This window comes from Zeus faber (assembly GCF_960531495.2).
Source record: "Zeus faber genome assembly, chromosome: 1".
In the NCBI taxonomy this organism is placed as follows: Eukaryota; Metazoa; Chordata; class Actinopteri; order Zeiformes; family Zeidae; genus Zeus; species Zeus faber.
In genome coordinates, this window is record NC_137193.1 from 60541541 (window position 1) to 60558023 (window position 16483).

The following is a 16483-nucleotide window of genomic DNA, read 5'->3' on the forward strand; positions in this document are numbered from 1 at the left end:
CGCACGGTAAGTGGAGCCGGCTTCCTTTCTTAGCGTTGCTTGTAATCGTGTCTCGTCAAATCTCCACTTTCCTTTGAGTCTTTTCTGTTGAACTCTCAATCTTTTCCTGGTTCTTTTCTTTTTTTGCTTTTTCACTTAATGAGTCCTGCATGCTTTTGCTTTTTTTTTTTACTTAGTGGGATTTTATGATAACCAGTTAAACAATATTGATTTATTTCCTTCTCTTGACAGCCGTTTTATTAAATTATATAGTCTCATTTTATGATTCTGTACTGGTTTTCCTCTTTTGCCAATTCTACCCTAATTTAGCAGTTTCAATAATCCATGCATGTGATTTTTATACATGCAGCATAGTTTTAATGTATCACAAAATATTCCTTATCAATTTGCATATACAAAGGCTTGATAGCCTTGTTTACAATACATATATTGATTGATATTTTTTTCCCCTTTATAGAACCTTAGAGCTATTGCTGGAGTCATCGACCTGGGAACAGTGGAAACCTTCCCAGTATTCCAAGCAGCCCAACGTGGCCTTATCGACCAAGACACCTGCCACATCCTGCTGGAAGCTCAGATCATCAGTGGTGGGCTCCTCCAGCCTAACTCCCCTCTCAGCCTATCACTGGATCAGGGTTTGGCTCAAGGTCTGATTGACACCCACACCTGCCAATATCTGTCTCACTTAGAAAATGCCTTACGTCTGGTAAATCCTGAAAAGCCAAAAGAGCCCCAGGAGCATCTATTTCTGCCAGTGGCTTCAGCCATGGAGGAAGGGCTTATCAAAGAGGAGTTAGGTCTCCATATTTTGGACCTCCAGGTGAACACGGGAGGCCTGAGAGACTCCAGAGGGAAGAGGATGAATTTGGACACAGCAGGAGACCAGGGTCTTCTGACTCCAAGAACCTTCAATACACTCCAGTCATGGCTCCAGCGCCGGGAGCTCATTGACCCAAACACCGCAGAGAAATTAAGCCTGTGTGAGCTGCGACAGCGCTGTGTACTTCATGACGAATCCGGTCTCTATCTCCTCCCTGTACAACAGCAACCTGGAGGAACTGTCTGCCTTTGTCCCGGAAGAAAAGTTGGTATCTTCCGTGCCAACCAAGAGGGGCTAATTGACAGGAAAGTTACAGTCCGTCTGCTTGAAGCACAGCTGTTTGCTGGGGGTATTGCAGATCCACGATCTGGCCACCGTCTCACTATTGACGAGGCTGTTCGCCATGGATTAATGGATCAGGATCTGGCCTGCACTATGCTAACACGACAGCTACAGACTGGAGGAATATTAGATCCCCTCAGTGGCGAGCGTTTAGATATGGATGAATCCATCCGCAGGGAACTTCTGTCCTCCCGTTTAGCTCTATTGGTACTTGAGTCCCTCTGGTCCTACATGGGAATGTTGTGGCCTGAATCTGGAGAACTCCTGCCAATCGCCGAGGCCCTACAGCAAGAAGTAATCTCAGGAGATCATGCAAGGAACATCTTGAAGAACCGACATGCTCTTTGGGCTTTGTACAACCCAGACACTCTCAGCTTGGTGCCGCTAAATCAAGCATCTGAAGAAGTCTTGGAGCCTGAAGTGGTCAAAATTCTGAGAGAGATCCATATCCCTGATGTTCTTCCCCACATGAACCAATCAGGTATCCCATCACTGAGCCGCCTCAGCTGGGGTTCCACAGGCTCATCTCCTCCTCCTTCCTCTCCCCCTCCTGGATCTCCACCTGTCAGAATGGTCTGGGTCCCCACACCGAAGGATGGTATGGATCCTGAAGCCCAAGCAAAGCATAGACTGCTTTTTCACCTGATGACTCACAGCTACGTGGATGCCCATTCTGGAAAACGGCTGGTGCTTCAAGAAACTGAGCTGGTGAAGCTAGTCAAGTCTTCTGGACTGTTTCCTGGAAACTCTTTATGTAAAGATGAAGTTCAGGAAAGATGTAGTATGGTCCTTGATGCAAAACAAAATGTAAAAATTGATCAAGATTTAGGTTTGACTGCTGAAGAAGTACAAGAAGTAATTGAAGAACCAGGCTCTAAGATAATTGCGCTTCAGAAACAAGTTGATATGGTCTCAAGTGGCATGATGGACCGATTTGAAAGGAATCGCACAAGTAGTCAAGAATGTAGTTATGTTGGCAGAGAAGTATTGAATCCAAATGGAACACTAACTCTGGCAATAGAGCCACACTTTGGAGAGAAAATGGGGATGGAAGGATTCAAGGATGGAATAGTACAAGGTGAAAAAGAGATTGCTCATCTGGAAACTTTCAAGAGCTCAGCTCGAAAGCTATTAGACAAATGTACTAGTGACTCAAATGAACGCAAGGAGGAGCTCACACAGGAAAGTAGTCAACCTCTTAAACATGCTGACACTTCCCAATCCCTGAAAAGCGAGACTACAGTTACAGTGGATAAAGGAGTCATCTCAACATTAACTACTGCAGAACAAGAGGTCCTGAAAGCCGCTCCATCATTCATAGAATTTATACCAGATGCTTCAGATTTGACCAGTTCTGTAGATTTTGAATCCACAAAGCTTGCCGAGTCCATCTCATTAAATGTCAAACAAAAGACCTCAGTCCTAAAGACTGTTTCACAACATGAGAACGCCAAAGATTATTTTCAACAGTCTGCAGCAGGTGAATATAAATCTCTCGGGAGCAGGCTTGAGACAGCAGCAGATATGGGTGAGGAGGATGCTCACCTTGAGAGATTAGCCAAAGAACTGAAACAAGGAGGAATACTGACAGAAGAGGGGGAGAAGTTGCTCCCAGATGAGGCAGTGGCCCAGGGTATCATCCATGGCCACACTGCAGTACGACTAATGGCTCAGGCTGGTCTTTTTCGAGGTTTCTTAGATGTTGAAGGTGGTGAGTCCCTCAGCTTAGAATGTGCAATGCAAGAGAGTCTGCCTGATGAAGATCTAATGTGGAGTGTGCTTCAGTCTGATAAAAGTCTAGCGGGGATAGTTGATGTTGACAAAGGGCAGATCTGTGGAATAAGAGAGGCAGCTCAGGCAGGCTTGATTGACACCGGCACAGCTGCTCGTCTTTTAGAAGCCCAAGTGGTTTCTGGGGGAGTTGTTGACCTGCACAAAGATAAGAAGGTTTCAGTCACACACGCAGCCAACCTAGGGCTAATAGAGGATGATCAGAGAGAGGCGTTGTTGGCCCTAGAAAATGCATATAGGGGAAAGGAAACAGATCCAGAAATGGCCTTCACTAAAGCCACTTTACAACTACAGATGGGAGGAGTTGTTGATCCTGAAACCAAGTCTCCTGTTCCTCTGGAGAACGCTTTCCAAAGAGGGTTAGTTAGGTCAGAGCACGCTTATAGGGCACTCTCAATACAGATTGCCGGGGGCGGGATAATACATTCCTCAGGAATAAGACTGCCTGTTTCTGATGCTGTAGAAAGGGGCCTGGTGGACCGTTCCTTTGCCCCTGGGCTAGAGGATCTAGAGTTGGTCTATAAGGGAGAGGTCAGCATTTCCTCATGCCCAGAGGCTGCTGTTTTACAGGCTTCAACAGGAGCCATTTTGGAACCAGATTCTAGACGTAAAATTACACTGACAGAGGCAGTTTCTAAGGGTCTGCTGGATGAAAGCATTGCCAAAGATGCCATGGCTTCTGTGGGTGTAACACAAGGAGTGATTGATCCCCAAACTAGCCGCATTGTCCCTTATTCTGACCTTGTAAACCAGGGTAAGATAGACTTAGAGACAGGAAAGCGTTTCCTGGAGGTGAAACCATTCAGGGGTGTTCTAGATGAGCGAACAGATGGGAGGTTGACACTTGCCCAAGCCATTGCATCGAACCAAGTTGACCCAATCCCAGCATTAAGGCTGCTCCAGAGCCAGGCTGACAGTGGCGGAATCATTGATATAATGAGTGGCGATAGGCTGCCCCTACCCGAGGCCTCCAAGAGAGGGCTAGTTGGTGAAGATATGATCAAAGTCATAGCCACCAACCAGATCATGAAAGGGGGGTTAGTTGATCCTACAACTGGTCAAAGAATTTCAAGCCTGGAGGATGCCATTACAGCAGGGTTAGTATCCAGTGACATGGCTACAGAGATCCAGGACAGTTTAGCTTCTGAAGAAATGGAGGTCAATGATGAGGATAGCTCCACACCGATGGCTTCATCAAACAGCATCTATAGCCCTGTTATGACGTTGTCTGTCACTAGCACAGACAGCAGCTCACGATGGTCAGTTGGAAGCTCTGTGTCAAGATCTCCATTTTCAGATTCTGATAAAAGGTCAGTGCTTACAGAGGCGGCCAGGAAGCTATTGGCTTCTAGTCAATCCATGTTTAATGATGACACTATGGATGAGGATGGTGGAGATGAACCATTGTTAACTGGACGGGAGCCAGTCACTGAAACTGACCAGTCCATTGACCTGCTGTCTCAATTTGCAAGCAATGTTGAGAAAAGGATACAGCAAGCCATTCAGGAGGTCCGACCTCAGAAAGATGAGTGTGGACAGGGGCCAGGTGAGACACTTCAAACACGTGAGAGCGATGCTGCTGGATCACAAAAGGCGAGCAGGGATTCTGGTGCTTCAGTTTTAACAGTGCAACCCACTCCAGGGCTTGTCCCTGATACTATTGACAAAGATTTCCAGGTATCTGTCACAAAATCAGTGGGCGAACCTGTGGAAGCTGACGCAATTGAGCCAAGGCCAATTAAGGACATTGTCTCGGCAGTGCAACATGTTACAGTTGATGATGGAACAGTGAAACACCCCACAGCAGTAGATGTCAGAGAAGAGAGAGACATTAAGGAAAGCATTACGGCTGAGGAGACTGATGCCAGCCATTGGATTGACGAGGAGCACCCAGACCCGACGTTGAATCTTCCACTGAAAGAAGGAGAAAGCAAAGGCAAGAAAAAGAGAAAAAGTAAGAAGAAAGGAAGAGGTAAAGAAAGTGAAAGTGAACCACAACACATTGAGAGAATGGAACAGATGTTTGAAAATGATCAATCTAATAAACAAAATGGTGGACAGTTTGAGGTCAGTGATTCAGTCAGCGAGGCTGTTTCATCACCAGATAAAGAGGAAAAAATACAACCTGCTCCTGATCCAAATGTAAAACAGGCTGAACCAAAGATTGATAGGAGGGGTGAGCCTGCAGATGACTTAATAAAACAAGACCACAGGGCAGCTCAGGTCACCCTGCGAATCAGGGATCATACAATCGACAAAGAGCAGGACAAGATAAAAAATCAACAACTTAAAGACCAAACCGATAGGAATGACAAGGAAGAGAAGATTATGGAGGAGCAAGGAGAAGAATCTACCCAAATAGTAAAGGAAAAAGATGAGAAAGATGTGATGTCTCAAAAAGTAAAACGAGATAAGAGGGAGATGGGTGCCGTTAAGTGGGGTGGCGAACTACCTGTGAAATCCAACCTACCAGAGAATGAAAAAGCAGCATTGATACTGAAGGCAAAGGAGAGCATACTGAAGAAGGTGTTTGAGAAGGGGATAAGTGAGAAGCAAGCTGCTGAGGAGCTAGACGCACTACGCAAAGAGGTCGGCAAGAAGGAGATTCAAGGGGCAAATGTGAGAGTTGTAAAGGTGGCAACTGCTTTAGCTGCAATTGATGGTGTTGAAAGTAATACTGATAGAGCTGGTCCGGGCAAGCCGCCTGTCGCTCACCCGAAAGAGTCTGACGGAGGGACCAGCTGCAAAAAAGATAGGAAACGATTGAAGCTGCATGTCAAGGAAGGTGTGAGTGTGGGGGAGGCTTCTGTGGACATCAAACAGTCTAAAGCATTGTCAAAACAGAAAGAGGACGATAATGTAAAGAAAGGGGATGAAGAGAAAGAGGGGGCTCCAGAGGACAAGCCAAAGGAGACAAAGCAAGGAAAGCGAAATAAGAAAAACAAACATTCCAAGATACCGCAAGTGACAGACAGAGCAGATCCTGGATCAGAGAATTCCTTGGCTGCGGAAAAATCTGAATCTGAGGTAGTGACAGCATCCGCAAAAACAACAGAAGCAGATATAGACCGCAGGGCTTCCAGTGATCAACAGAGGGGTGGCAGTCAGTCAGACAGTGATGTGGCTAAATCTTCAAGCAGCGATGAGTCTAACAAGATGGCCACGTCCACGATTTGTGCTAAAGGTGATGAAGAAGGTTTACAGACACCACCGTGCACAATAGAGGTATCCACGGTTCACACAGAGGAACTAACACCGATGGCAGCGGTTAAGTCTGTTCAGGAAGAACTAAAGGAGGAACCGCTTCTGTCTGATGTAGAAGAGGGTGGAAACCGCACCAAGGAGTCCTTCAAATTAGAATCTGGTAGTGCTGTTGATACTGCAGACACATCTGACAAGGCTATCCGTTCCAAATCAGACATCCAAGCTGCTGAAACATCTGCAGCTCCTGACAAACAACCTGAATACGTCCCTGGGAAAGGGAATCAAAAGCAACAGCACCAGCAGGTTGAAAGTATAACTGAATCAAAAACCTTAAGAGAAAAACAAGTGCAGGCAGAGTCTTCAGCATTGCCGCCACCACAGTCAGAGGACATTCCAACGGATTCTGAGTCGGCTGAGATACCTGAGTGTGATACAGCCACTGAGAGCTGGGAGGAGAAAGAGGAAGAGAACAACGAAGAAAGGGGGGTGAAGACAGAGAGAAGTACAGCTAAGGCAGGCAAGGTAAGAGAACATAATTGGGAGATTGAGGTTTACAGGATTTCCTCGTGGGTTTGTTCAGTATTTACAAATGTATTTCATGAAATATACCACCGAAATTTAATTTTTTACAGTCATCATTGATCCGGCAGGAGTGCCTTGAACACGACCAAAGAATTGTGGCCCTTGTCTCCATGGTGAGGCATGTGGAGGTCCGTCTCAAACAGCAGCAGCAACAGTCTATTGGTCGCAGCCTTGCTGCCCTGGACGACATCATCAGGCAGACAGAGGTATGCAAATTTGCATAAATATTAACTGTAGTGATACTAAAAACTTACTAGGTAGTAGTCTTGTTCTTGTGGCGTTTTTCGGCGTTTGCACTTTGGTTGCATTTTGCAACCTCATCGAGACAAAGGGCAAAGCTGATTTAACGATTAATGTGTTACCAAACAGTATTATAAACATTTGATTATTTTTTTCCCCCTAATCCTTGGCTCAGGTGCTAGACCTTGAGCTGCGGGATTTTGAGCCCGAGGTCAACAAGGAAGTAGAGGCTGCTGCCCGGCTGCTTGAGCCCCGACCCACAGATGTCCCCCCTCAGCTACTATTGGCCCTGGAGAAAGATGGACGGAGCCTGGCCAGAGGGTATGAGGCAGCCCGTGGCGTCTCTGGGAGTATCCTGCAAGGCCTACGAGACCACAGAGACTCTCACAAGGTGAAGGAATGAATTAAAAACCATCAATTAGACCCAGAAGGGAATTGCTGCTAGTGGTGTTTATTTATCTTTTATCTGTATATTGATTAATCTGTTCCTCCATGTTTCTTTGTTTTAGGAGGCAGTGGTAAGTGAACAGAAGAGTCTGGGAGGACGAGTGGAAGATTTGCTCTCCTGGTTGAGAGACACCGAGGCCCAGATGGATGGAAGGATGGCAGGGAAGGAGGGAAAGGAGAATACTGAAAAAGAAAACCCTGTTGATCAGATTACACAGCAGCTCCAGCTCTGCAGGGTAAGCTAGCTTAACCGTAGCTGACTTATTCTTGCTTTTCATACAGCGACATTGCTATAGATATAGATTCTATAGATGGCTGGCATTTGCTCATGTTTTAGATTCAACAATGCTTATGCGTCTGTTCTGTGGTATTGAGGGATTCCTCTGTACTATTGCTAAATCTCTATGAATCATATCTCAAAGTCGTTTTCCCTCTGCAGTCATGCAAAAGGTCCTGGTAGTTGGCGTTCTTCCTTTCAAGGGCTTGGTCGCACCCTTCTTCCCACGGAAATGTTTAGTTTGATCAGAATAATCTTCTTCGCCCCTTCAGACCACAGAACCACATCAGGCCTCAGGTTGATTCTTGTTGCTCTTGCTGTGGTTGATGGCTTTTCTCCCTCTCTCACGAACTTGAACCCCACAAAGCTTGCAAAGTGGATCTTCTCTCATGCCCCGCTTGTGCAATTTTGTTGTAGTCGGGAGCGTATCGTGCACCGATCACAGGAGGAGGGAGATGCGGAAAGTTTCCAATTTCCATAGATCTGCCCAAGTGATCTTCCTCTTGGGGAGGTCCCATTTGGTTTAAGGCTCCCTGGGCCGCTAGCCCCACAGCACTTGATCGTCGTCCTTCCTCCTCCAGGTTCCGTACGTCCTCCTGGATCATGGCTCTTCTCTCCTTGGTGTCTCTGTACAGTTTTTCTTCCCTTCCCTGGCTGGGCAGTCTTCCGGATTTTGCTCCAAATATTGTCCAATCATGTCAAATTTAGGACACATGTAAGGATGTGAGATGTCACTAATGGAGTAAAATTGATTATATATCGATCATTTTGTTCTAATGACCACAAGCGAATGGTCTAATTGTTCTGGTTAGTGAAAGGAAGTTACTGGTTCTCTAGGACTAGGAATCACAATAAGTCTAAGAATTGGTGTTGGTGAATCCCCACTAATCTCTTTTTGCTCCACCTTTTTTGGCTATTCTTTCTCAGGGGCTCCAGTCGTCACTAGCCTCCCGCTCCAAGGACATCCAGGACGTAGCCTTGGATGTCCAGGTCTTTGTCTCAGAGCGGGCCCCGGACCTGGCCCCAGGCCAGAGCAGGCACCTCCTGGGGCAGCTGCAGCAGCTACAGGGGGCCTTCCATCAGGCATCCGGACAGACCCAGGCCCGAACCGAGGCTTTGGCTGCCCAAAGAGACAGGGAAGAGGAACGGCTGCGAATGGATAGGGTGAAAGAAGAGGAGGAGAAGGAGAAAGAAAGAGAGAGACAGAGGGCGAGGGAGAGAGAGGTTTGGATGATGGCGGTCGCATTCTTTAATGACGAAGAAAGGTTTTCTAACACAGCGCTTCACTCATTGATATGTTTATGCAATATGCTTTTCTTGTCTGTTTTGGTCACGATGTAACTTTACTACTGTGATGCTCACACTGTTTTGATACAAACAACTGACACAAAGTCATCCCACTTTGGACTCCCACAAAATCACTTGAAACAAACATACTTGTAAACCAGCTTAAAGGGGATCTATTATGCTCCTTTTCAACAAGTTGATATATGATCTGAGGTCATCAAAGTTTTTGCTGAAAATACCACTCAGATTATGTGAGCCATTATAACATGCCTCAAAACCTTATTGTTCAAAAACAAGCTGTTTTTTAAGGGTGGAGCCAGCCTCTTGAGGCACCTAGTTCTGTGCGCCAATGAGGTTTGAGCAGAAGTTCCGGGTTGTCCGGTTTGAGCTCCACTCCGGATTCCATTGTATTTCTCTGTAAACTTTCACTGATTTCACCTTATCAGTACACTAAAATCGATTTCTGAACAAATTTTAGGCGAGAAATCAGTTGAAGCAATCTAGTTGTTGAATCTTCACTCATATTAGATCTAGAAGGCCTCATTTAAAAATTGGTTCCGACTTTCACTGCGGTGTCCTGAGCAGCGCAGAGCTTGGAGCACCGTGGGATACAGCAGGGCTTGGGGCTTTTTTGTTTCATTAAATTATGGAAACCAAAATAAAATAAATACATCTACGGTTTTGTTTGAAGAAAGGCGGAGCGAATCGCTCCCCACAACCTACAGTACAGGCAACCTAATGTGGCTACACAGGCACAGAAAGAAACACACAGCAGAACTATTTTTGAAATGCTTACGTTTCCATCATCTGCAGTTTTTTTTTTTACAGAGGGTTGGCATAAATTCCTCATTCTTTTCAAATATTTGTGCTGGTCTCGCAGCCATCAGAGCAGTTCCCATGCTTAGCTCTTAGCTTCAATGCTAGCGCGTCCGGTTGTGCGCCAGCCATGGGTGGAGTTGCTCAAATGGAGGGCGATTCAAATTCTACCGAAACCCCATATGACTTAGGAAGCAGCTTCAAATCTGAACTGCTTATTTTACCACATTTTTTCTGAAATGGACAGCCCACAAAAACCGCACTAGGTTGTGTTATTTCACAGTGTGTTCGTAGGCCCATCAGAGACCCAAATGTATGTGCATAAGCACTGAAAAAGTGAGTTTTGCATAATAGGTCCCCTTTAAATGATTTGTTTGCCATTTTTCAACCCAGTTTCATATTAAAAAGTTGGTTGCCATCATTTATAACTGTTCATAGCAACAACCCTGCTGAAAGCTTCACTGCTGAGACACTTATCACTCTGCTGCAGATTCTCACTGGGCTTTAATGCCATCTATTGGGCTAAAGGCTAAAACAAAGGTCCCTGGGGTGAAATTCAGGAACACTTTAAATGTAATGCCAAGAAATCTCAATCATGGAAATTGCAGAAAAGTAGTTTTAAATAAAAATGTGATATTACTGTCACTTAAAACATGTAAAAAAAATAGACAAAAGACACGTGACTATAATGTGAGTTTCCTGTTTTTCGAAAGGGGAATGTTTTAGTTTTGTTTTAAGCCTTTAGTGTGGTAGAGCAAAGTGAGAAGCTGCAGCAGAGTGGTAAGTTTCCCCACAGTAAAGGATATATATCATGATAAAGGATGGGAACTAACATTTTAACAATAAGACCTGGATTGGAAAAACAGCCAACCTATCCTTCGACCTACATTTCATATTAGTGGACTAATTTAGCCTCACTTCTAACACCACGTATTATTACTGTAGAGGATCACGACTAAAGCTCTCACCACTATCAGCACCACCAGTTCTACACCATCTACACCCTCTTCTCCAGCTCTGCATGTGTCTCACGTGTAACGTGTGTGTGTTTTATTAACATGTCTGCCTTGCTCTTTCAGATTCGCCGCCGAAAGGAAATGAGTTGCTTTGCACCGCGGTGGGAAAAGGCGAAAGATTTGAGACTCGCTAGCCACTACAGTGCTTTGCTTTGGTTTTTCCCTCACCCCAGTTCTCTCCCCCAAATTTTGGAGAAATGGGGGGAGGAAAAAAGGAGCAGTTAGACAAACATCTGTATGATTTCTTGTTGTGAGTGTCTGTTTGGTGTGTGTGTGTGTGTGTGTGTGTGTGTGTGTGTGTGTGTGTGTGTGTGTGTGTGTGTGTGTGTGTGTGTGTGTGTGTGTGTGTGTGTGTGTGTGTGTGTGTGTGTGTGAACTCTGGACACAATGTGCTCAAAGCTTGGCAAAGTGTGCACTACACAGGAAGGGAGGGCTTTAGGGAACAAGTCAACGGGGGAAACTTTAGGGATCAAGTGTGCAAGATGGGATTGTTTGTTAGTAATGGTTGTCAGCGATTGTTCTCAGAAAAGGGTAAATCTGATTAGAATTCCTCCTCTTCTCACACCTTCCTCTCTTCCTTGTTATGTCTCCTTTTTTTCTCTCTCTCCCTTTCTCCCTCGTTCTGCCTTTTCCACTCTCATTCTCTCTCCATCTCCCTCTTTCTCTGTGTCCCCCCCCTCCTTTTCTCTCTCTTTCCCCCTCCCAGGTGGTCCAGCAGCAGAAGGCAGAGTGCTCTCAGAAGCTGGAAGGCCTCTCCATGTGGTTGGCCGGGGTCGCCAGCGTTTTGACCAATCAGATGGCCCAATCCGAGTCATGTGACATGAGTGTCCTCCAGCAGAAGCAGAGGGAACTGAAGGCAAATACAAGTTTGTTTATCTTCATTTTAATTGTTCTGTTTCATTTCACATAACAGTCGTTGTTATCTTATTTTCTTGCTCTTCCCTCCTCCAGGAGATGCAGAAGGACCTCCAGAGTAAAGCCGAGGGTGTGGCCAAGGCCATCCGCTCCGTGGAGGACTTCCTGGCGGAGCGGGGCGACACCATAAGCCCCTCAGAGCGGGACTACCTCCAGGGGGCACTGTGCCAGATGAAGCAGCAGTACGGAACACTGAGCGACTCCACCAGCACATCACTGAGCGAACTGGACGCCACCATCAGTACCGCGGTCCAACAGAACACACAGAGGGTGAGGATCCACATTTTAAAAGGTTTTTAAAGGGACACTTTGTCAACTGGCCGAGCTCATGAAACGCACCTTCCAGCATCTCAAAAGCTGAGGGTTTTTTTTTTAACAATATGCCTTCGTCTTCACAACGAGTAAAAATCAAAAAGCCCTAAACAAGATGTTGTTTTTAAATAAAAAATTGTTATTTTAGATCCAAAAATCTGGAATATTCCTTTCAGGGGCCAAACTAGTCGTTTGTTTTCCTTTGCAACTCATTCTGTGGATGTAAAGGGAGGAAGGGAACAGAAAGTTCTGTTTTTAAATTGAACCAAACACCGACACCACCACTTGTAATAATACAGTGGAGTAAAACCAAAACCAAATATAAAAGTTTAAACAAAAAGTAAATACAACAAAACTACTTCCCTATCCTCCTCTCCCCCATTCCCTCCCCCCTCCAGGCCAAGGCAGAGGAGGACCTCCAGGAGACCCGGGGTCAGATCGAATCCCTGCTGGAGGAGCTCTCCTGCCTCAACCATCCCTCCATCAGAGTAGCCAGCAACGTCACCGACACGCAGTTCTTCTCTCGGCCACCAGAGGGCGCTCTGCAGTCACACACAGACACACTGCAGGTGGGATAGTCTGAAATATTTTAATAGCAAATGTATTGTTTTACTCTGTGTAAGGAGAAGCCAGTTATCCCCCAGTATCCTCTGTTTTTATGTAATACTCTAATATATTATATAGTAACAGGGCTCCAGACGAGCTTTTTCCAGTGGTAACTCCCAAAAATTCCTGAAAATTTTAGGAGCACCAGCACAAAATTGAGGAGCACCACTGAAGTCGACATGCAACACAACACATTCATATTTTTTTAATCTTAACAGTTTTACTGATAAATGCTTTGGTAAAAAATAGGCAATTTACAGAAATAACAATGTGCTGTTTTATTTAAAAGGAAAAAAATCACAAAGTGAAATAGTAATAGCTTTAACAGAAAAAATCATTAAGTTAAATTGTGCTTTTTTAAACATAGATACCAAATAATGAATTAACAAATGTAAACATGAGGTATGTGGTCTCTGGTCAGTACTAGCGAGGCCATGGTGAGGAATTTTTCCAACCAGTTAATAAACTCATGACATTACAACACCAGTGTTACTGGTAACACCAAACATTTTGCACAAGCAGACACTTTCACTCTTGTAGCGTCAGACTAAATATTGAAAACACGCTTAGTATTTTACAAATTTGACTTATTTTCGTTTGATGAACGTTGGTGCTGATACGCGAAAATTAACGAAATGGATTTTATTTATATAAAAAAAAACAAAAAACGCATGGCGGTGGGGGCAGTAGGCAAGTACTGTAATCGGTATACGCCCAAACACAGTGTACCACCAGTAACACCGATTACCGTGGCAACCCTAGTCAGTACGTTCCTGACACATTACAATACATTAACAACCATGATGATTTGGCATATTTTCAAGTCACGCTGGTGCTCCTAGTCATAGAATTTTGTTGCACTGTCTCCAAAAATGGGCGCAGTCTGGAGCCCTGAGTAATATATTGTAATCTTCATGATCGTATTAAGAATCTTTTGTTATTGGTTAAGTTTATTTTATATTGAAATTGTTTTCTCGCGTCTAGTTCATTTTTAGGTTTGTTATTTATTGCCAATTCTTTTCTTGTGTATTCTTTATTTTTTTGGTTTATTTTATTGCGCCTTGTTTTTTTTTGGTTTATATACTTTTTTTTCCCATATATTTTCCTTTAGAGTTCAATCTTCCATTTCCACCCATTCTCTGCATCCCCTCTCTGCATACTTTTTTTTTTTATATGTCAATATCCCCTCCTCTGCCTCCTTAGGCGGAGCTGCAGCAGCTCCAGGCCCAGCAGGCTCAGCTGCTCCAGGTCTCCCAGTCAACGCGCTCGCTCCTGGACCGGCCCGACTCGGCCGTTCCCCCCGAGGAGAAACGGCGGCTCCGGGCCTCGCTGGATCAGCTGCAGGCCCAGCACCAGGACCGGCTCCACAGCTGCCAGGTACCGACTCAATGGTGCTTCCAACATCAAATAGGGAGAGCTGAGATGATGATGATGATAATGATAATAATAATGATAATTCTAATTCTAATCATATTGTTCGACTTTCTAAAATAAAGACACAGATAGTAAAAATGTCAAAAAAAATTAGCTATCATCAGGAAAATAGTCAGTTATAAGGGTGCTCCGGTCAATTGGCCACTGATTGTGATCGGCTGATATTCGTTGTAAATAGTTTGATCGGAAAATCCCGATCAAACTATCTCCTATCTCGTCTCTTTGCTCCAACACGGATGTAAAAACTCCACCCAGGTTTGGTCGTTGAGCACAAGCCGCGACGCGGGTTCAGGTCGGTTTTTTAATACCATTCACTTGTGGTCATTAATACTTTTAATGCTTAATTTTAATACTAAATATGCAATGTTGTTAAGAATAGTTTAATTAATAAATAATGCTCCACAATAAATAGAAGGCTTCAAATTGACCCGTGATCGGTACAGGCCGATACTGTTTCCAGCGATTGGTGATCGGCCCAGAACATCCTGATCGGAGAACCCGTAGTCAGTAATGTATTTATTAGGGTTCCAGACCGCAGAGCTGCAGTGAATTTGAAGATTATTACTCATTTCAGCAGTAAAACGCGTTGTATTCAAGCCAGAAACTGCTGTGTGAAATATAAACAATAAACGCTAAACTCACGAACCAAACCAACTACGTTCTTTAACAGACTCCAAATGCCAATAAAATGAAAAGTACATTTAAAAAAAAAGGAAAGTTAAGATTCGCTGAATTCACTCCCTTGAAAGAAATGTATTTTTGAGAAACTTGGAAAACTGTGACTTGTTCTGCGTTCCACAAAATCCCGAAAACTAACTTGAATGTGTCTCAGAGGTGTTTATGCACTGCAGGAAGCTATAATAACCTTTGGAGGATGCTGACTAATATTACCAAAGTTGAAAACGTCGTAAAAAAACAGAAAATGTGGGTAACTAACTGATTTATTTACCTTTCTGAAGATGGTCTTGTTTTTGTACGAAAACTATTACATATCAGGTGTACTTTTTTGATATTGTTTTATTTTACAACTTATTTAAGTTTTTTGTATTACAAAGACCTGCCGTGTGATCTTTATTAATACTTTTATATTTGTTTTGTCCAAATGTTTTGGCCTACTTTTCAATAAAACCAGTTAACGGCCATGTGATCTGACAAAATGACCACTCTGCCCTATTTGGCAAAAAAAAATGTAAATGTTTGATTGAAATATGTTCAACTGAGATAGATTAGCATTTGAGATTGAAGAATTGGGAAATTCGGAATTGGTGTCGATATAAAACTATATAAAATGACGACTAAATTGGACCCCGTATTGGTGACTGCAGCTGTATTTATTATTGTATTTATTTGTAAGGATTATTTTCTGTTTATTGTACGTTATTCCCTATCTTCTAGTTGATCGTAAACTTTATTGTATATTGCTAAATTTTCGGGTCTTTCAGGCTTAGGTCTATTGCATATTGGCATTTCCTTCTTACTACTTTTATTCTTATTGCTTTATTATTATTAGAATTGTCTATTTTGATGTGAGCTGCAATTTCCCTCCGGGGATCTATCTATATATTTATCTATCTAACAAAGGCTGAAATGATCATCGCACACAGAGAAAAGCCGAAGCCTAACGACAAGTTTTGAAAATTGAAAATGGTTCCCGTTCTGTTCCTAATTGTCCATTATTTTAATAAACGTCTCCTCCCCCTGTGGTTGCTCCAGGACCGACTGAGACGGTCGGAGGTTCTGCGGGACGAGCTGTCCAAGTTCCTCCAGGAGCAGGGAAGTCTGGTGGCCTGGCTGGAGCAGAGCGAGCTGGAGTTGCGGTCACTGGGGGAGGGAGAGAGCGACGCCCCAGGCCTGAAAGGACGGCTGGAGCAGCACAAGAAGGTCAGGGGCTGCTGCCCTACGCTGCTAGTTCCTTGTAGAGTCAATTGATCGTTTGTTATTTCGGACGTTTAGGAAAGAGGAGATCGGAAACGAAATGAAAGAAGACATTTGGCAAATTCTTTACAAAAAAAAAAGTACATGTTTGAAAAGAAGCAGGAAAAAGTATACACTTTTACACTTGGGTTCTTGTTTTACCTTTTTTACTTAATATGTTTTACTTTATTTTACGTATCAGTAAAAACAAGAATTTGGCTGGTTTCCTTTACCTACTTTGTTTAATTACTTTATTGTTATTGTTTATGTATGTGTTTATTAATATTCAAATTATTCCTATTTGATTGTGTTATGAAATTTATGCTATGAATGTAAAAAATATGAGCTGCAAAAAATAACTGAACGTAACATTAACGTGTATAAACCGGTCATTTTGATCCATATTTTATTTTCAATGCAAGTAGGCAATAGTAATTTAATGTTTGATGCCTGGAGTTGGGACGACACTATTTCAGTATC

The 16483-nt window shown here is 43.8% G+C and overlaps 1 protein-coding gene across 1 annotated transcript in view; it reads left to right on the forward strand.

Moving 5' to 3' along the window:
• Nucleotides 1-16483, forward strand: part of macf1a (microtubule actin crosslinking factor 1a) — a gene marked incomplete at its 5' end in the record, with an annotated part of 253846 nt that overhangs the window by 146262 nt on the left and 91101 nt on the right. The window contains 10 exon segments of the mRNA XM_079998137.1: nucleotides 458-6679; nucleotides 6790-6945; nucleotides 7155-7370; nucleotides 7489-7662; nucleotides 8631-8927; nucleotides 11529-11678; nucleotides 11774-12007; nucleotides 12448-12618; nucleotides 13859-14032; nucleotides 15803-15970. Coding sequence (XP_079854263.1) covers nucleotides 458-6679; nucleotides 6790-6945; nucleotides 7155-7370; nucleotides 7489-7662; nucleotides 8631-8927; nucleotides 11529-11678; nucleotides 11774-12007; nucleotides 12448-12618; nucleotides 13859-14032; nucleotides 15803-15970 — 7962 coding nt within the window.